This window comes from Sphaerodactylus townsendi, linkage group LG13, assembly GCF_021028975.2.
Source record: "Sphaerodactylus townsendi isolate TG3544 linkage group LG13, MPM_Stown_v2.3, whole genome shotgun sequence".
Lineage (NCBI taxonomy): Eukaryota > Metazoa > Chordata > Lepidosauria > Squamata > Sphaerodactylidae > Sphaerodactylus > Sphaerodactylus townsendi.
The window spans coordinates 35,831,246-35,856,545 of record NC_059437.1 but is presented as its reverse complement, the minus strand read 5'-3'; the positions used below and the strand labels follow the sequence as shown (position 1 = coordinate 35,856,545).

The 25,300-nt window shown below is 44.8% G+C and overlaps 1 protein-coding gene across 4 annotated transcripts in view; it reads left to right on the top strand.

Annotated features, from left to right (window-relative positions):
* Positions 1-25,300, top strand: part of SCARF2 (scavenger receptor class F member 2) — a 50,457-nt gene that overhangs the window by 14,958 nt on the left and 10,199 nt on the right. For all 4 annotated transcript variants that reach the window (XM_048514817.1, XM_048514818.1, XM_048514820.1 and 1 more), the window contains exons 3-9: positions 753-854; positions 1,239-1,758; positions 3,703-3,921; positions 5,795-5,923; positions 13,343-13,446; positions 13,623-13,740; positions 15,057-15,175. In XM_048514817.1, the coding sequence (XP_048370774.1) occupies positions 753-854; positions 1,239-1,758; positions 3,703-3,921; positions 5,795-5,923; positions 13,343-13,446; positions 13,623-13,740; positions 15,057-15,175 (1,311 nt within the window). The remainder of the gene's footprint in view (positions 1-752; positions 855-1,238; positions 1,759-3,702; positions 3,922-5,794; positions 5,924-13,342; positions 13,447-13,622; positions 13,741-15,056; positions 15,176-25,300) is intronic.

Sequence of the window (25,300 nt, the reverse complement as noted above, 5' to 3'; positions counted from 1 at the left end):
CTCCCTCTCTCTCTTTCTCTCTCTGTTGCAATATGAATATCTGTCGACTCAGGGGAAGACCAAGTCTGACTGTCCAGGAGAGGTATCCTAGAATTAGAGGAAGATTTTGTTTGTGGAGAAATGTGCTCTCCAGCCACTTGGTCACACTGCCCAATTTCGTGTCTGTTGATTCTTCCTCAAAAGTGCCAATTAAAATTAATCTCCATCTTTGTGAATATTAGCATTGCACCATTTTTCTTCTTCTCCTAGCTTTACAAGGAGCCCAGGTATTCCAGTGACTACCAGAGGCACATCTGAATTACTTCTGGTTTTTGTATTTTCAGAGGAAGAGCAGTCAATGCATGTTGGTACCTATAGCCTTTGGTGCACCTTGTGATCATTTTTTGTATCTGGCACAGTCTCACATCTGCATCACACCCCTCTGCTGTTTTCCATTTTAACCCCATTACAACACTGCAGACTTTGAATTTTCCCAAAATGTCCAAATATTTTTAGTTATTAACTGACAGCATGTTCTATTTATTTAGTTCTTGTGGGAATAACTTCCAAGCTAATGAGCATTTTTGGTAGGCTATTTGTATTCTGCCCTAGCTGGAATCACTAGCCAAGTTAGGTGCTGACCAGAGCTTGTCTGAAATCATGCTGGGCTCTAATGAGAGACCTGGGTCACTGCAGGAAGGGTCCAGGATCCTTCTACTTTCAGCCCACTGCTCTGCCATGTTCTAATAGTTTTGTTCTCCTCTCCCCCACAGCCATTTGTGAGGGAAATTTCACCTGCAAGGATAATGAGGTTTGTGTGAGACCCAACGAATGCCGCTGTCGCCATGGCTACTTTGGAGCCAATTGCGAGACAAGTAAGTAAAACGGACAGCATCTGTTTTCTTGCTAGGGACTTCACCTACTGTTGGTGTACCTGGGTTGAGGCCTGTTGTCCCCAGACCTTGTTTTTTACCAAACAGAGGACCATTTCCAGGTCCAGTTCAATAGTTCTATACATGTGTCACATCCTGTAGCACCCTGACCCTGTGGAAGAAGGGGGAGAGCTGGTCTGGCACACCTTGGAGACCACACTGACCCTGGGGGAGAAGAGGGAGAGCAGGAGTTCTGTCCTAGGGGGAAATCAGCGTAGCTGCAAGGTAGAGGGAAAAACCAGGAACATTTGCAGGGGCAACTAAGGAAAAAACTGGGGGGAGGAAGACTGAGAGCTAATTGTCGGTGCAATCTGGTTTTGTCTGCAGAATGTCCCCGCCAGTTCTGGGGCCCTGACTGCAAAGAGATGTGCCGGTGCCACCCTAATGGGCAGTGTGAAGATGTGACAGGCCAGTGCACGTGCAATGCCAACCGCTGGGGTCCAAAGTGTGAGAACCCTTGCTTGTGCAAACATGGGAAGTGCGACCAGAAGATGGGAAAATGCACCTGCGAGCCCAACTGGTGGGGCCCACAGTGTTCCAGCACATGCTACTGCAGCCTCAACTCTCAGTGTGACCAACAAACGGGGACTTGCATCTGTCAGCCCGGCTGGTGGGGCCGCAGCTGCAACAACCAGTGTGCTTGCAGCAACTCTCCTTGTGAGCAGTTTACTGGGCGCTGCCAGTGTCGTGGCAGGACCTTTGGACCCCGCTGTGACCGCTACTGCCAGTGCCATATGGGCAGGTGCAACCAGCTTGACGGGACGTGCACTTGTGACCCGGGCTATCGTGGCAAGTTCTGTCGAGAGCCATGCCCAGCCGGCTTCTACGGACAAGGCTGCAGGAGGCGGTAAGAAAGGCGCTTGGGAAATTATGCAGACTTAAAATCTCAGGTGCCTTTATTTTTCTTTCTTTCTTTTTTATTTTATTTATTTCTTTATTTATTTATTTTTTATTTTATAAGCTATGACATGATATTTCTAAAAAATGTTATTTCTTTATTATTTTTATTTTATTTTGTTTAATTCTTTATTTTTTACCCTGTATTCCCAGAGGGAGCCCAAAGCAACTTACACCATTCTCATCTCCTCCATTCCAGCCTTGTGAGATAGATTAGGCTGAGACAGAGTGATTGGTCCAAATTCACTACATGAGCTTCCATGGCAAAGTAGGGGTTTGAACCTGGGTCTTCCAGATCCTAATCCTATACTCTATACCCTGTTCCATAGAAAGATAATAATTGTACATTTATCCACCACATGCTAGAATCAACTGGCTGTTGTGGGTTTTCTGGGCTATGTGGCCGTGGTCTGGTAGTTTTTTCTCCTAACATTTCATGCTCATTTATGACTACCATCTTCCAAGTTATGTCATGGTGAGATGTGTTTCTCTCTGTGTTTTCTGAACACTTTGTGGATAATTTTGAAATATTTATTTCCCCTAAAAAATCTTCCACAGCCCATTCTTCAGATATGCAAAAAGTAAATTATCTCTTCATAGAACTGTAAAACATCTTTCATAATGCCCTCTTTTTTTGCATCAAAGGTGCCATCTTAATTTTAGATGTACTGTAATACTTTTTGTGTTTTATTTTTGTCTGTTAGCCAGCAATTTCCCCATTTTGTCCTTTATTTCATAATTTTCCTGTTTCATATAAAACATGATTTTATGCATTCTTTTCTGTATCCTTTAGTTCTGATTTACCCTTTTCAAGTCAACTTTCTGAAATATTTTATCATTTGGATTTGTCTTAAACTGCAAACTGCTGTTACTCTACTATAAAAAAAAATAAGTTTTATGTATTGTCGAAGGCTTTCATGGCCGGAATCACTGGGGTGCTGTGTGGTTTCCGGGCTGTATGGCCGTACAGCCCGGAAACCACACAGCACCCCAAAATGAGTTTTATTTGCTTCTCACATTGTGAAATTTGATGCACCATGTTGGGCGACCTTGCCTTAGAAGCATGTAATTCTTGTGTAGTGTAGTGCTTAAAAGTTGAGCCCAAATAAACTTGTCAGATTATAAGGAAATATGGATCTACCATCACACCTTCAGGTCTCTGGAAATGTATTGTTTGAAGGTCTCTGCCGGTGGCCACTTCATGGAATGCTAAAAACTCTCCTCTTGATTTTTAAAACGATAAATGTATAGTCCTCCTGGCCATAGGAAAAAAGTTTTAAGTATTATGGCGTTCATGAACCATCAGGCATATAAACAGAAGTTAACAGTTCATTGGAGGACTTTCTTCCTTTTTATGCTTCTGTATTTTGGAGGGATCCATCAGTTAGTCCCAACATAAAATGATGATTAATTCAGAAGCTATGACATGATATTTTAAAAAAATGTCATCTATCAGCATGTGCTAATTACATGCAAGTAAAATCAGATTCAAAATATAATGGATCTCAGAGATTAATTTCCCGGGATCTGTCTTGCATACACACCTTTCCTACTTTGTGGGTGTCTGATCCTGAGAATAGGATTATGCTCTTCCTCTTGCATGTGTCACATGCACAGCCTTGGGGTCACTGTTGTTTTTTGCTATGCCGAAGAATATGCATGGAAGCATTACTAAGGGAAACTCCCTTGTCTTTATTGCTGTACAGGAAGTAGGAGCCCCTATTAAGCACAGTCCTAAAATATACGAGGGTTTTCTGGGGGTAAGGCCAGCCCCTGAGTTGGTTCATGTGACTGGCTTGCAGGTAGCTACTCCAGAGGACAGGAGGGGGGTTGTTGCTTTGTCTGCTTGGCTGGACTTCTTAAAGAGCTATGCACATTTTGATGGCTTTTACAGATGCGGCCAGTGCAAGGGACTGCAGCCGTGCACGATTGTGGATGGCCTCTGCCTGGCGTGTGAAGCGGGCTGGAACGGCACCAAGTGCGACCAGGTCTGTGCCTCGGGCTTCTATGGAGAAGGTTGTGAGCAGATCTGCCCTTCCTGCAAAGATGGCCACACTTGCAATCATATCAATGGGAAGTGTTCTCTCTGCAATCCTGGCTGGATTGGAGACAGGTAAGTCCAAGAGTGGGAAAGGCTTGGGCCACTTATGATGGCACTGAGTGTCAGGGCCAGGTTGGAGCTATTGATAGCTCTGCTTCAATGTAGACCTGGATGGTGCCTGCTTGAGCTCAGGGTCTGTGAAGTTAGAGCTGTTGCTAAAAGCTGAGGCCTACCAGGCTGACAGACCTGCTGTTGGCTAGGTTCCTGGTGTCAAGATCAAACCTTTTCAGTCCAAAGGCTTCATACTGCCTGACAACCACACAGGTTGATGCTGCACATTCCTGGTTCCTTTCTGGGACTGGATGAACACACAATCACAGATGCAGTTTGATCTTTGCCTGGCCCATGAAATTTCTGAGTAAAGCCTCTGAATTCCTAACATTGTGGAGTCCTCAGTTTTGGGATGGTTAACTCCAAACTGGTGACTGCAAGTCCAGCATCTTTCCTTTCTCTCTCAACCACTCTCATCCAAAAGCCATGCAAGTGAGAGGTATTCGGGGCTTGGAAATATTCATGTCCTCGTGAGATTTTTCAATCTGCAGGGCCTTCCCATTTCTCAAGCCATTCACATATTTACTGTGGACCCAACATTACATTGCTGCCCAGGACCAATTTACATAGTGGGGGTCAAGGACCAAATGTGCTGGTCCTCCCACCACTAATGATTGAGCCTGCCAGCTTCTCCTCAGGTTAGGCACCTACATTGGGGCCAGCATGCTCCTGCTCTCTCTGTACACGTTAGGCTTGTGCACCAATGAGTTGCATGTACTAAAGCAGTGGTGGCGAACCTTTGGTACTCCAGATGTTATGGACTACAATTCCCACCAGCCCCTGCCAGCATGGCCAATTGGCAGGGGCTGATGGGAATTGTAGTCCCAAGGCAGGGGCTGATGGGAATTGTAGTCCATAACATCTGGAGTGCCAAAGGTTCACCACCACTGTACTAAAGTCTGTGATGCGCAGGATGTGCAAACTCCACATTCCATATTGAAAGTGATGCTTAGCTTGCTATGTTTGGCAACCATGGTTGTGAGCTACAAAACCCCTGGTTTAATCTCAACTCACCAGTGGTTTGAGGCAAGCCACAAAGGGCTGCTTTGTTCATTCAGCAGTATATGTGTTGAAGCTTTTCGTTCCCTTCATGTTGAAGATGAGTCATTACCCCACTACTACCACCTTTCTGCCATTTTGGGAGGAAGGAATTTTCTCTAGCCATCTTCTCCCCAATATAGCATGTGCAAGGAGGGGGTTTTTTTAATGAGGGAGCATTGAAACTTTCAGTACAGCCCAGTTGAAGCAAGAAAGACCAGGATCAACCTTATTCCACAATTCTGCATGCATTGTCCTGCAGAATGCATAGAAAGTGGTTTGCGAAATGACATGTTGACTTATGTTACTCTTACACCTTGTTCACTGGTGTGACCCTACATTAACGTGATTGTGGAGACTGTTGGAACGCAGAACACTTCCTAATAGAAGGCCTTCACATGATGCCAGTTCTACCTAACACTCATTGCTTTTTGAGGCAGGTGTTCAGGAACCTGCCGAGTATTTGCAGCGTGGATATTGTGGGAAGGTGTGCCCACTGTGGTTCCACAGGCAGGAGTCCATTGGCTGTGCCAGCTTCCTTTTGATTCTTACTTGTGGCCCAATAAAGCAGAAAATCGACGTTTCTTTTGCATGTAGGGCAAAGTCAGTCAGTAATGGAAAAGGAGCTCATTTAGCAGAAAGGTTTGCACAAATCAGTCTTAGCACTTCACATAATAGACTAAGGGTAGTTGAATAGTGATTACAAACACAACTGGTTTCTTTGCCATGCTGTTCTTTCAGCTTCCTCAGATCGCCATTCTCCCATCTTAATGGCCTTGTTTTGGACTTTCTGTAGGTGTGAGACCAAGTGCCGGAACGGGACATATGGTGAGAACTGCGCCTTTGTTTGTAGTGACTGCGTCAACGGTGAATGTCACTTTGAGACAGGAAGATGCCTCTGCAGAGCGGGATTTTACGGGACTTCGTAAGTGATTGGCACGTGGGATCAATGTGTCTTCTTTACACCAACTTGCTTCAGACTTAGAGGGCTGGTTCACATGTTGCAAAGACACTGACCTGGAGTTTCGTGCTGGGAACTCAAGTCCCAGGCATGCAGTAGTTTGATTTGGATTTGGATCACAGTATGTAGCTTGTGGGGAATTAAGTCTCCTCCCCACTCCCCCACCCCCCGCTTGCCCCATTCAGCTTTAATTGCCCCTCAGGGAAACATTAAGGCTAGTTAAACACTTTCATTCTGCCTTGCAGCCAGTAGACTGGATCTGCTCCTTGTGTTTCAAAAAAACAGCAATATCAATATAACAGCAATATCAATTTAACAGCAATTTAAAGGACTTTAACAAAGTTGGCAATCTTGAGACTACTGGAAGTGACCCGGAAGTAGGATCAGGCAAGCCGCGCAGCAGGCAGTGGGTGTCTTCTCTTGTGTAAACAGAGAACTGTGAGGAGACCCCCCACTATGGCTCCATTGTGCAGCGAAGAGCCTCAAGGAAAGGGCTCCATGCATAATAGGTCAAAGGCTCCTTAGGCTGGAGGAAGACTTCAAATGGAGCGGTGTGGAGTGGAGTCCTTTTAGCAATAGAACCAAGTCATGTGTATTGAGTCATTAATTATCATTTTCAAGTTCAACTGCACAAGATTGCACATTATTTTCCTGCAAATGGTAAACTTTTCCGCAGAGCAAGCAGATTATTTGCTCTCTGGAAGTGTGTCTGAGATATAGACATGCTTTGCTTTCTGTGCAAAAAGGAATCCAGCTACTTTTCCTTTTGCTGCCTGAATGTAACGTCCTCCCCTCGAACAGACTCATTTAGAGCTGCCTTTCTTTGTTTCCAGACAGGAGCATCTTCTGCCATTACCTGCTACAAGGCAGATCATTGTGCTGGACAGCAAACATTTAAAATAGCTGCCACATAATGGAGCTATTAAGCCCCTATACTGCTCTGAATTATCTCAGACTCCTTTGCCCAAGTCTGTGTTCAAAGCTGCAATTGGAGTTACAGGGAAGAAGAGTGAGGAAGGATATTTGGGTTAATTGGTGCTTGAGTTCAGACACCATGAATGGGGTGAAAGGGAAGCTCTTTTCAAAGGAAGAGTATTATTTTTCCCTTTATTAAAAAATGTCTTGCAAACAGAATCAGGTTTTTGTATGAGGCACTTTTTAACGACAACTCATGGCACTAGAGGCCAGATCACATGATACAGTTGACACAGGGATCAAGTGAGTTGAATGGATTTGGGTTGGATTCTTCTTGTGGTTAAGCTGTTGTGATTGGTGGTATTTTTTAGAATGCATTGGAAGGAAATTAGGGCAGGGAAAGGGGAAGTAAAGACAAATGTATCATTGTAAATGTGGCAGAAGGGGTTTTGCTACTTCCTCGACAAGACAACATTTTGCAATGCGAAAGAGCTGTAGTTTCCAACATATCAGAGAAAATCTAACTGTGGAGGCGTACCTTTTGCATTCTGCCTGATATGTCTGTAAACTGTGTGATCCTTTCTGTAATCCTCAGCTGTTTTGCACGTGAAAATTGGAAAGGGTGAAATTCTTATCCCCTCCATTCTTTTGTGGTCCTTCTCAGCTCATGCAGGATAACACCCCCACCCCACCCCCGTCAGTCTACCGAGTGCCATTTGGACTTCCTGATTGGGCACCACAATGTCAATCCCACCTTGTACATGTTAGTTACGGTTGCCCAGCAGATCAAAAAGTCAACCATGGTAAGAGGGCTTTGTCTACAGATGGAAACCCCTGAAGGCAAACCAAAAATAAAATGCTTGGTCAGGAGTTATTCATTTTGGTTACTGGCTCTCAAGACAAAATTTCTTCAAAACAACTACATGCCTCAGTTGCATTCAAGGCAAAAAAAAAGTGGTTATTTCTCCTCTGAACCAGTATTTGGGGATTTTTTTGTACATTATTTATTTGGAGGGTGGTTTGGGGTTTTTACTTTTCATCATGAGAGCTAAAGAACAGATTTGACCCTTTAGAGATAGCTTATTTTCCCACAATGCAAGTGATCAGAAGTTGTACTTAGGAATGGGACACTGATCATGGTTCAGACAAACTCCCAAAGGGATTCCGCAAAGAGGAGATTTGGTTCTCGTTCTAGAGATGAGGAAAATTGGAACAGCTGCCTTGGGCAGTAGATGTTAGGGGCTTTTAAAAGGCCGCAATGTATCAACCCCACTTACCTCACAAGATGTCTGTTGTGGGGAGAGGAAGGGAAAGAAGTTTGTAAGCCACCTTGAGCCTCCTTTCACGAGAGAACAGTGGGGTATAAATCCAAATTCTTCTGTTCTTCTCTCTTCAGTTTAAAAAAATGGTAGCTTTGTTCCCAGTCAGGGCCTAGTCCTGCCATACAAGCGACTCAGGGCTTTCTTTTGCTAGAATTTTTTTAGGGTGGTTATTGAATCAGGGTGCAATCAGAGAGGTGGTCTTCAAGTGGTAGGTCCTGAGCTGATAGTGGACTGTGCCTCAAACTAAGAGAGGAGGCTAACATCACTAATGTTCCAGATGTTTTCTTTTTAAAAAATAGCAGGGGAAAAAAAGAAGGAGGGGGAAGCGGGATAGGACATGCAGTAAAACTTAAAAACAAAAGATTGAAGATTAGGCTGTTATCATTTGGTATCAAGTAGATCACCCACTAAGAATCGAGGGGAGGGACAGATGACAGGGAAACCCCTCCTTCCCCCATAATCACGAAACAATTCAGGATTGGGGTGAGCAATCACGTTTTGGCGACTCAGTAAGATGCCTAATATTGTGGGTATCAGATACAGGCCAGCAATATGTAATACCCCTCCTGCCTCCTGAATAATATTGGAATTGAATCCTGTCAGGGCAGTAGCTGTGGCTGGGCAGAAGGGACAGTTCCCCAGCTGGTTGTTGGTCCATCAGCCTTTTAAACTTTAAAGTACCACTGTTTTCAATAGGGAGGCCAGGTTTACTTTTATGTAGAGCGCTCTCCAGCTTGTTGTAGCACATAGATCTTTTGAACTGAAAGGTCCTGTTGGGTAGACCTGGCCTTGGAACTCCAGAGCCAGGGAGCCATACCACCAGGTATGTGTCCCCTGATCCAATTCTCATCACCTGAATGTCCCTCTTCAGCTACCATGGCAGTAGTCAAATAGAAACCCACGTTACTATTAGATGCAAGAAGTTGGAAGTTCTGAGGAATCATCGAAAAGAAGAACGAAAGGGAACCTTTATTCTGTTGGCATGATAGCACGAGGCTGCTGAGTCACTTCCTGCTCACATGTTGAATGTCAGCAGTCTGCGTCTGCAGTGCAGTTGCCCTAGAAAGTGTTGACTATTGATATTTGTGCTACGTGAGTAGGAAACTGAGTGAGACACAGCTGAACTAGATGTGACAAATAAATGGGGAGCCTGGTAGCTATTATGCTGTACCATCTGACAATTCATTCTCCCTCTCTTCCTCACCTTCTCAGCCTAGTTCTGATAACACTGGTTGTTGACCACAGGTTTAGGAACTTGTCCAGTTTTAGGAGACAAATGAGGAATGAAACATTTTGGCTTGCCACCGTCTCTGTGATAACCAAGTTTATCATAAAACAAAATAACTGGTGCATTCCCAAGTGGTGGTGCCAGGCTCTGCTAATTGCTCTAGTAGCAACACTCCCCTACTACTTCCTTGCATATCAATCCAGCCCAGGAATTTTCACAAAAAGAGACAAAAGTTATTCCAGTTTCCTCCTGGGAAAGAGATCCTCAGACTCAAGAATCTCAGACAGAGAACAACTCCTTGCCAAGGACTGATTAGCAGAGTTGTGACTTATTCATAATAAGAAGTGATGTCTTGCCAGTTATGGAAGGGAAGGATGGTTCCAGAGCATGAGCTGCAGCTAGAAGTCTCCAATGGCCCCTGGCTGATCTTCTAGGAGACACAAAGGGCCATCCATTACTGTTAACACTTAACAAAGTCCTCTTACATCTGAAAGCCCTGGCCAAAAAAGATTGTTTCATCTCTTATGGGAAGAAAATACAAGAAGCGCAAACTGACGTGGAGCCAGGGAATGAAGGAGATAGGTTCATCCTCAGTATTCAAGCACCTTGGTGGTGTTACCTAGTCATTTCTTTGCTGGAAACCTGTGTGCAAGTCAACCCAAGGCATGCACATAATATGCACATTGACACTATGAAAAGCATCATGCCAATCAAGTTGCACACTAAGCAGCAAAAAAGAAGCAAATTGGAAGCAGTGCAATTGCAATGATTTAAAGATCCATCAGCATCCTGGAAAACATGCAAGAAAAGATGGGTGGATCAGTGGAAGGAAATCCAAGATATCCCTAGATGAATCTCCTTGGAATTTTCTGTTCTTGTGAGTCTCAGGAAGACCCTGAAACCTCACCCCTTGGTTGCCAGAAGTCATGCTGAATCTACATGATTTTGATTAGGGCTTTTAAATTCTCCTTTGCTGGCTTAAGGGCTAGAAACTGGTAGACAGGAAGGTTTGAAAAAGAATCTGGGATTCTTCGGAAGTGAAAATCTGCAGTTGGAACCAAATCTAGCACTATTTCAACATAGCTCCAAGTGTAGCCCTACAGCCTTTAAAAAAATATCCTGACGATTTCATCCATTTAAGACCCACCTTGATATAAAAATACCCCCATAGTGGCTTACAGCAAAAACAAAATCTCAATTCCAAAAATGTACAACACAGCAACTGAGTAATCAGAAGACAAAAGAGAATAGTATAAAGTATTCAACAGAAACCAGCAGGATCCAGAATCAACCCAAAAAATAGACTCTGTTAAGTGCTGCCAGTGGAGCGTGCCTGCGTGCAGCTGCTGTGAGGGCCTGTGGAGTCCGCGTTCTCTATGCCAACTGGCACGTGGCACAGAGGAGGCAAGAACCAGAGCCAAAGGGATGCTTTGGATGTTCATGAGGCATGCAAATTCCTGGATTCCTGGGAGACTCCAATGGCTAAGGAGCCGCAGCAGCTGCTTGAGGCTGTCCCATCCAGTGACTTTGCCTCTTTGGGTGTTACGGAAATGGTGACTAGGACACTGTAGGGTTCTTGATGAAACACGGGCCTCCAAGCTCCCAGTGTTTGTTTGGTATAGTTCACTGATGAAAGCTTTAATTGGTTATTTATTTGTTTGGAAAATTTCAGTGCCCCCTCTCCAGAGAATCTGGCCAAGGTGGCTTATGAAATAAAATTTAAAATTTAATACAATTTTTAAACCCCACCACTCAAACCACAGCTTAAAATGGGTCTGTAAAATTCACAGGCTAAAAGCAGACTATAAAAATGATGTCTAAAAGATTAGCTCGTAGGTTAAAAGCCTGAGAAACAGAAACATTTTGGCTTGGTGCCTGAAAGAAAGTAATGTAGGTATCAGGTGGGCCTCAAAAGGAAGGGCATTCCACAACAAGGTACCACTGCTGAAGAGCCCTGTCTCTGATATCCAATCACCTCAGATCTGGATTTGAGATCAGGAAAGCACCCCACTGTGTCATGAAAGTCTCTGGCCCTGTGCAACAGTTGTGCATTCTGCTAGTTTTAGAAGTTTCCCATTTTGAGTGTGTTTGTGCCTCATAGTAGTTTGTTTCATGCAAGTGTGAGATACCCAAATGATGTCCCTCTTCTGGTTCCACCCAGATTAAACAAGCTGTTGTGACTTGTGATTGAAGAACAACCAGCTAATGGGGAGAATCCACAAATATCAAGCCACAAATGTCCAGCCTGTTTTAGATCTCTTCAAAATCACCAGTTGGACATTTGAAACTGCACTACACTGAGTTAAATCCATCTGATGTGGTATTGGCATCATTCTGCTGGTGTCTTAGACATAAAGCAATCCTTCCTGGACTTTCTGCCAAAGACTTTTTTAACTAGAGAGACCAGGGGTTGAACTGGAAACCTTTATGCAATCATTCAGCCTTCCCTGAAATTGACTTCTTCCACTTTTCTTCCTAACAGAATCCTAATAAGAAACCCTTCCTCACCCATAAGATCTTGCAAAACTAGGGTGGGAGGTTGGAAATAGGATGTGGTTAAGATGTTTATAATCACCATCATTGATATTTTCTGGGAATGTTTAAATGGTTTATTTATTAATGTTGTTTATGATTATGTTTTAAACATGTGTGTTAGCCGCCTGGGGCCCTACTGGGGCTGGGAAGACCGGGGTACTAAATCAAATCAATAAATCATAGGTGTCAAACTCACGGCCCTCCAGATGTTATGGACTACAGTTCCCATCATCCCCTGCCATCATCCCCTGCCAGCATACTATTATTATTAATTAATTTAATGAATCGCCCACCCCCAAAGGGCTCTGGGATGATGGGAACTGTAGTCCATAACATCTGGAGGGCCGCGAGTTTGACACCTGTGCAATAAATTAAAAAAGCACAACAAATTTTCCCCTCTTTCATTTTGTCTTCACAACCACAACTGTGTAGAGTACATTAAGCTGAGAAAGAGCAACTGCTTGGTAACCCAGTGAGTTTCTGTGGCAAAAATGGGATTCAGACCTGGGTCTTCTGCATCCTAGTTCAACAGTCTAGCCCAGGGGTCTGCAACCTGTGGCTCTCCAGATGTTCATGGACTACAAATCCCATCAGCCCCTGCCAGCATGGCCAATTGTAGTCCATGAACATCTGGAGAGCCACAGGTTGCAGACCCATTATACCATATTGGCTGTTCAGTGGGAAATGAGCTGATTAAAAAGCAAGATGGTGAATCATAGAAAAAGCCTTTTTGTGAGTTGGCTACTGTATGTCCCCATCATTATCATTGTTCAATTGACTAGAGATAACTCCAGCATTGTTTACATGTACATATATGCGAAATTACGCTTCCATGTATGCAGTTGGTCACATGCCATGAGAAATCGTGGAAAATGATGTTTGTTACAGACTCTATCGTTTTTTTCTTTTTTTCATTAGGACTCATTTTTGTAAGGGATGAAGCTATAAAACTGCTACAAGCTTAGAAGCTGTCTTCCATTCAGTTATGTCAGGGGGAGAATGAACTAGGTGTCAACCATTTCCTCTAGAAGCAACCTCAGTGCCTTTACAGATCTCTGGCTTCTTTCTCTGTTAATCCTTCCTAGTCTTTGGCAAGAAAATGTTGACACAGTACTTTCAAATTGACCTCCCCCACTGAAAAAATGTCCTCCTACCCCACCTGTGCAAACTGGGGCTTGCTTACGAACAGATGCTGTTGTCTTGTTTCTTTGATTTATTATGTAATTTTAGTTCTGTATCAATGAAGAACACAGTGATACAGAACTCCTCCTTTGGAGAAAGGAGGGACTCTTGCTCTGTACATAAATAGCTAGCCTCAGGACAAGGTGTGGCAACTCCTCTGTATCCCTGTCATTATTGTTCATTCAACCATTCTTCCCTCAGCTGCAATATGTCGTGCCCAACTGGTCAGTATGGAGTGAACTGTGCAGAATCCTGCAATTGCCACAAAGACTCCTGCGACCCCCTGACAGGAGATTGCTACATGGGTAAGTATCAAGTGAATCCAGGCATAAGACTGTCAATCTCTCCTTGTGGCTTCTAGAGCCTGATATCACCTCCCCTCTCCCCCCTCGACTGCCAGTTGCCAAGCCTGTCTTTGGTTGCTGCAGTCAGGGGCTTGCCACGATGAGCCTCACTCCATACACCTTTGATTCTGTTCCAGAAGCCAACCAGCGGATGGGGGTGATCGGAGCCGGAGCCCTCCTGACCTTGCTGCTAATTCTGCTCCTCTCACTTCTGTGTTGCTGCTGCGTTTGCCGCAAGAAGGACCAAGCTCGGGAGTAAGTGTCAATGGAATTCAGCACATCTTGTGAGAAACATTTAGGGATTTTTGGGGGGTGTGGGAGGGAGTCACTGAACAGGCTTCATGCAAGGACAACAGAGCCAAGCAAGCCAGGGAAAGCCCCAAGCCACTGGGTAGGGGTGGGAGTGCTGTTGGACATTGGCCAGCTGGCTTTGGTTCCAGCTCTTCATTAGAGCAAACAATGGTCCAGTAGATTGTCAGAAATCCTCTTGGGTGGGTGGGGACTATTGAGGTTAAGAATGGAGGTGGCATTTTGGAGGCAATATGTTCTTTACCTTGTAGTTCATGTACCATAAAGTTGCTTTCAAGGGGGAGGGGGTCATCTGATTTATTAACTTACTGTCAGATTTCTATCCTGCCTTTCTATCAGGATGGTCATAGCACATAGCAGATTAAAAAATGGCATTGAAGTGAACACAATAGAGAATGGTAATCCAGCTCCCTTCTCGGCAGATGGGTGCTAATTGCTATTCCTGGGTGCTGGGTCTAGGTTGGCAATTCCTTTGATGCCAGTGCTGGAAAAAATTGCAGCAGCTACCTGTGAAGTTGTTGGTGTGCCAGTGAACTGGAGGCAGGAGCAACGAGAGTTATACTTGGCCAAGGCATCATGGGGAATTGGAGCCAGCATATCTGGGAAATGGTGATAGACATAAACCATGGCTTTTGCCTTCTCCCATACTGCTGGTCTCAATGCTGCTGCTGGCACCTGGGATGCTTGCAAGGAGATCTGGCCCTTAGTGCCAAACAAGTTAGTCTGGTATGTTGCTCTCAGCTTCCAAGGTGGGAATGGCTTACCCTACAGTCAGAGACAACCATCTGCCTTCAGTCTTACACTAGAGGCTACATCTGCTAGACTAGGCAAGACATACAAAGCAAAGTAGAGATCAAGGAGAGGGGGCTGGGGGTTTGTGCCAGAGTGAACAGGAAAGTTATAACAAAAAAAGCCACAGAGACACCAGAGTTTCAGTGGGTAGGAAGTAGCAAGAGGGGGGAAAGTGCCCTTGGGGAGGATTTAATTTGGCAGTTGTGGGAGATCTGGGGACCCATGGGAACAGGAGAACGAGAAGGGGCAAAGAGAGAGACAACTGTAGACAGAAACCAGAGCAAAAGAATGGAGATATTGGAGGTCTCTAAAAGCAGTATTTGTGGAATGGGAGCAGAAAGGGAAACCTGTTTAGGCAACAAAGTGTGACATGAAGTCATTGTGTTTCATCATAAGTCCCTGCCACAGAATCTGAACCCAAGCTGTATCTTTTGCCAGAAGTCTAACCAAACACCTGGCTTCCTCTGCAGCACAAATCAGGATCCAGCCAACAAGAAGTCCCCAAGACGTCTTTGTGGCAGGTTCAGCCAGATCAGTATGAAACTTCCCCGGATTCCTCTTCGCCGTCAGAAATTACCCAAAGTTGTTGGTAAGGTGCCCCTAATATCAGTTGAACAGCACATGATGGCTAAATTGGAGCTCTAACTTGGTTCCATCTTGTTAACAACCCCAGCCCACATAATAAAAACAAGAAGAGAATCGCTGCCACACCAGTAAAACTGAATTTTGTGTCACTGCCAGGGGGTAATTGCAAAGTATGCTCATTTATCAGTCAGATTGCTAAAAGAGACAGAAGGGTTAGAACTTCAGGATTCTAATCATGACAACACACTCTTGGCCTAATTTAGGGGTGTCTAGATCCTAGTTAGCAGAAATAGCGGAAAGGTATGAGGCCACTGTTATCATGTTCTGTCCAGGCCAAGAATGTTTCATTTGTTTGACATCTGTGAGCTGTATAAAGATACAGGAATAAGGCCAACAGCCAAAAAAAATTTTTTTTTAAATGACAGCCCATCTAGCTACTGGCCAGGCCTTGTGTTATGTTGTGAGCCTGCAGGAGCACAGAAAAAGCACCAGATGGGGTGCGCAAGTCAGCGTCCTGAGAATCTCTGCTTTGTCATCTTTGTTTTAAAGGGAGGGGAAGTATCTTGCTCTTTTGGATGAAAGTATGTAGGCAGTGCCTGGTAAAATGGTGAAGTTGCTGAATAATCTTTTCCAGTGGTTGGTTGATTTCAGAGCAGGGGCAAATTGTGTTTCTCTCCCAGCAAAACCAAAATATATTATGGAAAAAATAACTCTTGTGGAATAAATTATGAAGATGAGAGAAATTCTGCAAATTAATACCAAGGATTTGCTCATGTTGTAAAATGTGTCTTTTCTTAAGTAATATCCTCCCTCAGCTATCACCAATACAGTGTGTATATGATTATATGGGGAAGAATTTGATAGTAATGTGGTACAGATATCCATGTATGCCTCACACAGTGGTGATAGACGGTGGACATACCAGCACAGCTAACAAGTGGAATCCCGGTTTTTGGAAAGTAAGGATGCATTCTCCTGCCCCTTTTTCGAAGTGAGGGCATTAGTCAAGTCAAGTCAACCTTTATTGGCATATCAGCATAAAGGCAGAAAAGGGGAAAAATCATACATAATATAACAGCTTGAGAGTTGGCTGCAGTGCTATAGAACTCCTACTCTGTGTCTGTAGACACAGTAGTGAGACATAGAAATCTGGCTGTTGTCTCGGTTATATTAGCAACATCATTATTCAGCAGGTATAAGATTTTTTGTTGGTCTGACAAACTTTTTTTCTTTGCCAGAATCTGTTGCAAAAGATTTAATCTGGTTGTCTCATAGAGAGGGCAATACAAGAGCACATGTTCGAGCAATTCTACACAGTCCATGGTGCATATGCAAACTCTCTCATGAGAGGGAATTTTCAACTGTCTGCCTTGCAACAAAGCTGGTGGGAGTGCATTAATTCTTGCACGAGTAAGGGTTCGGCGCTGATTGGGCTCTGTTAGTTGGGTTCAATTCTTTGCCATACAATCTACTTTGGGGTGGATTCCAAAGGAGAGCAGGTAACAGCACTTACTGGCTTCTCTGGTTAGATTCTGGTACTCTTGGTCAATCAACCTCCTTTTCAAGCTCCAAAGGATTTCATTGACTGGTAACATTGCCAAAGCCGAGTGAGGACTTCATTTCCCCTCCATGATGCTGTCCTATATCTCATTTCCTAAATGGTGCAGCAACATTATCACATGGTTGCAGATTGGTTGGGATCATAAAAGGAAGAAGCCTTTTGCAAGTTAAAAAGAAAAAAAATATCTCCAAGGCAGTAGCAGCCTCAGATCGGTGGAAACAACAATTATGGGGGGGAGGGGGCTTTGCAATAAAACAAAACAAAGCAAAACTTTTGCAGGAAAATATTCAAAAATTTAGGCCAGCACTCCTGGAAACTTGATTCCAGACTGTCCTGCCTTTCAACATTAGGGCCCCAGTATTGCATATCCGCCTGTGCTGAGAATTGTATCCAACTCTATTGAGTGGGGAGCACAGGGACACCACGCTGCCCTTGCAAGTCTGCGGCTTGAGAAGCAGAAACCGTTTTCCCACTGAAACGATAACAAGGGCAGTGTTTACAGAGGCCCGCTGGTCAGGGACTTCTTTCCTGAGAATAGAGACTCCTTCTGTGAAAGTGGAGCTGGCTATGGGCACTGACTGAATGGGTCTGTGTATGTGCATTTCCTGGCGCTTGCTGCCAGTGGAGGTTTTGTATAAACAAGGGTGGTGAGAGCTCCCCCCACCCCCTTGGCCTCTGTTTGCGAGAAAGGCAGCTCTCCTCTGGAGCTGCGGGTAGGGGAGGCTGCAGTACAGCCCTGGACAGCTTCACTCGGGGCCTTGCAGACACATGCAGTTTCCTCAGCTCTACAAGTTCCCACACATATCCCACACAAAATACTGCATAAGGATGGAAGAATTTCTCCAGGTGGATCAGACCCTCTAATGCAGCAGGACAACAGCAATCACTCAGTAGCGTTGCCAGCTCTGGATCTGGAAATACCTGGAGTTTTGAGGGTGGAGCCAGTTGGGAGAGTGAGGTCTTGGGAGAAGTGATCCAGTGGTAGTATATAATGCCATGCAGTCCATCTTCTAAAGCCATCATTTTCTCCAGGAGAAGTAGTCTGTTTTAAAAAAATAATAAGTAAATATGTACTCTGGAGGTCAGTTGTAATTCTGGGAGATCTCCTGCCCCCACCTGGAGTATGCCAACCCTAGCAGCCAGATGCAGGGCTCTGGGAAGCTAAGGAGCAGGTCAGGAAGATTATGGCTGCCCATTGTTGCTCTGTCTCTAAATATCTTAAACTCAGGAATAGACTGCATTTGTAAGTGCAGGTTTCGTTTAACCTAGGCTGACCAGACGTCCCGCTTTTGGCGGGACAGTCCCGCCTTAAAACAACTTGTCCCACATCCCACGGGTTTTTTTCAAGTCTCCCGATTTTTGGAAGGCTGCCGCACTGCCTTCTGGGGCGCAAGGCAGTGCAGCAGCCTCCCGCGTGCGGCCGCAGGAGCGCACTGTCTTCTGGGGCACTCCCATTTCCCGCCCTGTGACAGGGTGGGAAACGGGACCGCCCCAGAAGGCAGTGCCCTCCTGCGGCTGCGTGCACATGCACGCATGCGCAACCGCCCGCCCGTCCCAGTTTACAAAGGTGACCATCTGGTCACCTTAGTTTAACTATCCTGGCATCAACAAACCTCACCTACGTGTGTTTGTGTAATCTTATTTTAAAAATCCTTAGAGCAAGCGGCTGCCACTTTTTGGGTCACCCACATTTTCATATCCTCCCCCACCATCAGTAATCATTGATAATGACTGACTATCCCAGCTCAGATGTCACATGAAATGGTCGTTTAATTAAAACTATGCTTCCTGTGACTGTCTAAATGCAGGCCACTCTGTGGTTACTTAGGGCTCATCAAACCAGGGCCTGAAACTATGGTTAGTAGTTGGTTTATTGAGCACAGATAGTCTTAGCTATGGTTTCACTGGATGCTTAATTTTTTCTTAGTTCTCAGGGTATGATGGGATAGGGTTGCCAGACTCCAGAGGGTGGGTGGAGATCTCCCAGAATTACAGCTGCTCCAGGTTACAGAGGTCAATTCCCCTGATAAAATGGCTGCTTTAAAAGATGAGCACCATGACATTATAACCTACTGAGGGCCCTTCTCCAAACTGGGCTCCCCTCCAAAGTGTCCTGAAGCTTCAGCAGGAGGAGGGAGACAAGAAAACCAAGCTGTGTGGACAAAAATCCTGCCAGCCGTGGCAATCGTCATCTAGATGCAAGCCACGCGGTCTCAGTCTAGCCTAGAGGCGTAGCAAGAGGGGAAAGCGCCCGGTGCGTCCTCTGCCCCTGTCCTGCCCCAGAACGGCCCTGGAAAGGCTTCGCCACACCCCACAGGGGGTGCGCCCGGTGCGTCGCCCCCCCCCCCCCCCCGGTCCCCTTGGAGCTATACCTCTGGCCTAACCTAACTCACATGGTTATTGTTCAGATAAAATGGAGAACAATGTCACCCTGAGTTCCTGGGAAGCAGGGTAAGATCAAAATGTGCTAGATAGAGGGAGGCAGAGAGAGGATCTGCTCAGCATGCCGACGTTTCCATATTTAGTCCTTGGCATCTCCAAGGTAGCAGGGCTGGCTGGGAAAGAGGTCTCTACCTTAGACGATGGAGGGTGGGAGGCACAGTAGACAGTTCTGGGCTAGAGGGACTCAGGATGTGACCGTCTAAGGAAGCTTTCCATGCTGCTCTCCCTCTTCTACCCACCTCCCTTCCCAAAAGGCCTTTCATACAATTATCAAAGAGTTCTCTACTCCACGACATCACTGGCAACCCCAGCCTGAGACATTAAAAAGCTAATTAACCCCATTGCCAGTGTGTGCTCCCATGTCTGTGTGCACACACTCCAAGGCAGGCCTCGCCGCAAAGCCTCGCTCCACTGCCAGAGGGGCTGTTATTTCATTGGAATGAAATGCTTTGGTCACGGGCTCCTTTGTTTTGCTTGGCGCACAGACCTCGCCATATGTTCTTCTTATTATCCAGCGGAGGGCTCAAGGCCTTGTGCAACTACAGCGAAAAGTGGGAGAGAATTCAGACTGGAGACACTGGGAGACCCTCTCCCCACATCTTTATTTTTAAGAAACGTAGGTGAAGTAACAAGCTAGTCCAGGGGTTGAAGACTGCTCAGTATATTTATGACCGCAGCAGGGATAGGCAAGAAGATTCATTCTGTATGATGACTTTTACAAAAAGGTTTCCAGCTTTTGTAGCTGCTGAAATCAGCAGCTCCTAATAGAATGCCAAGGGAGGGGCTAAACAGGACCTGCAGTGATACTCAGAGGTGCATTTCTCCCATCAATACTGTCATCGGTGGGCGTGCAAGGTCATGCTCAGCACAAGTTCACTGTACTAAGCCCATAGAAGCCAGGTGGCTTAGAAAAGTGTAAATCTGCATGGGACAGCACTATTATGCAGATACGTGTGCTTGTTGAGTATATTTCAAAGCATGTGTCTCCATTTTTTGTTTTGCAAAGTTTGACTTAAAAAAATAATTTTGGGTTTTGCATTCTTGATGGCTATGATCTTTTTCATCCTGGGGGCAATGGATTATGCTCAGTACAGCCAGCATGACTGATATGTGGGTCCTGGCCTCTTTGACAGCACTATTGGCAGCCATCTGTTCACTGTGGTGACCAAAATTGGGACAAGTGCACCTATAAAATATGTTTGGACATCCATACCTTTATGGGGTTCCAGTCCAAGGGGTTCATTTCCAGCCAGTGGCTTGGTAGCAAAGGAAAAAGGAGCCTCCTTGGTGTGTCAGACTTGGGTCCATCTAGTCCAACATACTTTTTTTTTCAAGAGAAGACAACATGATGTCTCAAAGAAGCCCTTGACAATTTGTACCAGCCATCTGGTCTTCAAGGATATATTGCCTCCATATAGGGCAGTGATGGCGAACCTTTTCGAGACCGAGTGCCCAAACTGCAACCCAAAACCCACTTATTTATCACAAAGTGCCAACATGGCAATTTAACCTGAATACTGAGGTTTTAGTATAGAAAAAATGGTTGGCTCCAAGGCACATGTCACTCAAGAGTAAGCTTGGTGGCTGTCGGTGGCTTTGCTTTGAAGCAACTGTGCAATGCTTCGAAAGGGTGAATCATGACCCTAGGAGGGTTTACTCAGAAGCAAACCACACTGCCAGCAACCGAGCTTACTCCCAGGTAAAGGATCACGCTTTCGTTCTTCCCATGAAAATCAGTAGGGTTTAACAGCGCTTAACAGGGTTACCTACACTGCTTCCCCAAAACTAGGTCTTAGGTTTAATGCTAATAATCTCCCTGAAATAATTACACTATTATCACATGACGAACTCTGTGACGCGTGCCCACAGAGAGGGCTCTGAGTGCCACCTCTGGCACCCGTGCCATAGGTTCGCCACCACTGATATAGGGCATGGTTGGATATCACATGATGCAGCTCCACTGCTGAAGCTAGAGAGAATTGGCTCAGTACATTCAGGGAGACCTTTTGGGAATCCAAAGTTTCACAGCAGAAAGATGGAATGTTAACATCAACAGCAACCAGAGTAAAGATAGAAAGTTGGTATCTTATTTGTGTTACCTTAATAGACAGCAGAGCAAGAAAAACATAGTTTATTTAGATTACTTGTAGCCTTTCTAGGATAGCTGCTTGAGGCAGCAAACAAATAAAAAGATAACATATTTTAAGCAATGCATAAACACAGTTTTTAAGCAATTGAGGAAAACTTATCTCTTTCAATAAAAGTATCCCAATATAAATATTTAAAGCAGCGGCCTGTCAATAACATCCATTGACCGCAGTGGATTTAGAAAGGTGTAACTCTGCTTGGGGTGGTGGTGGTGGTAATTAGTCAAAGATAAAATTTTGTTGTAGCTGGCAAATAAAGACTGCAGGGAAAAGAATTTTTTAACCAATTGTTATTTTGTCTGTAGTTAGGCAGAGCTGTTAGAGTAGTTTAGCATGTGTATATATAAAAGATTTATACTTGCTAATGAAGTATGTGTCGATTGGTTCATTTTACACACATGTTCCTGTACTTTCATCTCAGCTGTGTAGCATTGTGGCATCCCTTGTGTAATAATTTGCAATAATTTGTAGAACTGTTTCAACCATTAACGTTTTTTCAAAATGTTTGCTAATTTTGTGTCTCAGAGTTCATCTGGAAGCATGAATATTTCAGGATGAGGATGGCAACCATAGGTGCTCAAGGAATTGTTCAGAATGGGTTTTGCCTGGAAACTTGTTGCATTGGTGGTTAGTAGTGCGTAGATGCTTGGAAGTGGCATGTCTCCAAGGCAGTGTATGTACTTGGCATATTGTTGCATCTTGCTGGCACTAAATATAAATCAGTTAGCAATGTTAATTTCCTATGCACATTTTGTTAGGGATATTTGCACAATATATAAATATAGCTTACAGCTGCCTATAGACTCTTCTCCCATGAATTAGTCTAATCTTAGCATTTAAACAGAGCCAACTGAGAGATGTTTTCTTCCCCCACTTGCAGCAGGCAGAACTGACTGATATGCAAGTACCTAGAAGCTAAAAATAACCCCCCCACCACCACCTTCCTCCCTTTCCAGGCCTGTTTCCACTTGGCCCTGGAGCAGAGTGTGATGTGCCTTTGCCAGAGGCCTTCGCAGCTCTTCTGGTTGCCTGGCCTGGCCTGTCTCTGGGGCAAGGGGACAAGTTCCTAGACAGGCAGAACCCTTTATGTTTTCCTGCTAAGGAAATCTGTGTATACAGCGGCTGAGGAAGTCATTCATTTTGTGTGTGAGGGGGTGGGGGCCGGCATTGAAAACTCCCTTTCATCCAGCAGGGATCTCTGTGACTTGACTTTTGTAACATCTTGCTCACCACCACTACTCCCGGAGGAGAAGGGGAAGTGAGAAGATGGATATCTGCCGGCTCTTTTTCTGGGCAGGAAGGAGCAAACAGAAGCTGTATTACCCTTGGCTTTGGCAGAGCCAAAAAGGGCTCATCCAGCTGTCAGAGCCAAGATGGAGGTGCTGGTCGAAATAGCAGCTGCGGGCAAACCGTGGCACAGTTTGCAGCCAGAGCAGCTGCATGACCTCTGCAGCCTCCTTGCCAATGACCCAAAGCTCATCTCGGTTGGTCGCCGTGGTCCATTCTCATCTTGCCTTGTGCTAAACTCAAGAGAGCTGTCTGAGCAAGTTCCCTTTCTGGTCCTGGCTTCATCTCCAGCTGTCTGGGAAGTGAACATTGACACCTGCTACTAAATGAAGGGCAGACAGTATCTGATTCTGTTTCCAAATGTTTCAATGGCCCTTTCCACACATGCAGAATAATGCACTTTCAATCCACTTTCAATGCACATTGCAGCTGGATTTTACTGTGCGGAATAGCAAAATCCACTTGCAAATAATTGTGGAAGTGGATTGAAAGTGCATTATTTTGCATGTGCGGAAAGGGCCAATGTCCCTTTTCCATTCACAGCACCAACTCTGGTATCTCTATAAAAGGCCGGCACCTGCTTTTGGTAACCTTCTGGCAATTTATTCTAGGCATCCACTTGTTTCCCAACTCCCTCCACATTTGTGTGAACACATGAAGGTACCATATTCCAAGCCAAACTATTGGTCTGTTAACTACTATTCTAAGCCACTGGAATACTATTATTAACTATTAACTATTATTCCAAGCCAAACTATTGGTCTATATTGGGCTTTTCTGCATTTTTCCCCCCTGGTTCTGGTCCCCTACTGCTTCAGTGTATATCCCCTGCTTTCTGCACACATTTTTGTGTCATTAGTTCATTTTTGTGTCATTAGCAATAGCTATGGCTTAAACGGTACTGTGTACCTGAGCTCATAGCTTAGGCCCATTATGTCTTTATGAGGGCCTTGTGTTTTTCTGAAACTACTTCACAACACAAGCTCCATCACCAGGAAAAAAAAAAAGAGGACGAAAAATCTCATATTTCCAAAAATAAAATAGTATTATGGTTAAAAATGGATTCTTGGAAGGGTATGGTTAATGATCTGCTGAAATCTCTGAAGCCACCTGATGGCTTAGGTAGTTGAACCAAATTTTCACGATTCGAAACAAGGGCTTCACTTCTTTCTCCCGACCATTCCTTGGCTCTCTTCACATTTGGTTTTCTTGAGAATTTCATGAAGCCCACCTGGCTGGCTAGTGTGGAAAGTGGAAATCTCTCCACAGCCATCACTAGGATATTGTTTACAAGGAAGATGGTTGGTCTTTCTAAAACCCTGCTTTTTTCACTTCTAGTGCTAATAACAGCCATTAGAACCAGGGCGAGCACACATTTGTCATTTGCCTTTTACAGACAACTAGGAACCCCTGATGTTCATCCAGAGGTGGAGCAAGGGGAAATTGTGCATGCTTCCTGAGCCCCTGCTGCAGTACCGTCTGCGTCCGCCCCGCTTCGGAATGCCATGCCCCTGCCATGGCCCGGCCACGCCCCCTCCGCTGCTCCGCCCAGGGTGTTGCGCCCCACCTGGCCCCATTGGCACTACACCACTGTGTTCATCACATCTGTTTCAGCCCCTAGTCTGATCCAGCAAACTTCTCCAAATGTTCCCCATGTGTATCAAAAGAGGAATAAGTTACACAAAACAGTAAAGAAGCAGAATGATTAATACAAATCAAGACTTCTCTTCCCTATAGAGGCCTCAGACTTCAGCTTTACTGCGTGCAGGATTTGTTTAGTGCAAAATATACATAGGCCTGCTTTTGGCAACACAGCTTGCCAGAGAACATTGAATCGTTTAACTTCAGATGAAGAGTCTTTCATTTAGATGCTGCCCACTTGGAATATCATCATTCATACATTAAAGCAAATGCTAATAGCATTTAGGAATTTGCATTCCAGGACCCATGTTTATTTTTCTCCCCTTTTGTTGTCTTCCCAACTTTGCCAGCTGCCATTGCATGGTGGTTCCAGCCCCACCCCTTTTCTGCAATGTAGCAATTCTCAGTCCCCATACAAAATGCCCTGGAACTGTCCTGACAACATGCTGTTCTGGTTTTCTATTGGACATGGGTAATTTTTCACCTTTGAGGGGGGTTTAGGGGTGGGGGAGAATGCCACTTGCCCTTCGAGCAGAGGCATGTACGTTCTGATTGAGGAAGATATATGGAAAATGTGAACTTACTGCAGAGCACAGTCCTGTTGCTAACTTACTGGGAGAGTCCATTTGGATTCATATGTTGCCAACTTACCAGGAGAGTCCAGTTTGGATTTTAAAATCCTGTATTCCCGAGAGAGGGTACCAGCCTGTCTGCCCAGTGAGGCTTGGAAACTGGGGTCCTCTAAATATCACGTAACTGAACCTTTAAGGCACATTTTACTTTGTGGACTCTGGATTTCTACATTAACATTGAGCTATTTGGTTCTGTTTATTGGGCTTTCCCTTTATTATACGCTGTATGATGTTTGTATGTGTATATTTTTTGCACATTTTGCACTTTATTGCACCTATTTGCACTTTTTTTGCTTCATTAAATCACTTGCACTAAGGTTCTGACCTTGTTTGTATATTGAAAGTAGTCAGGGGGTGGTAGCTTGTTCATTGGTACTCTGCAGTCTAGCAATCAGTTGTAATGCCAGGAGTTCTCCATA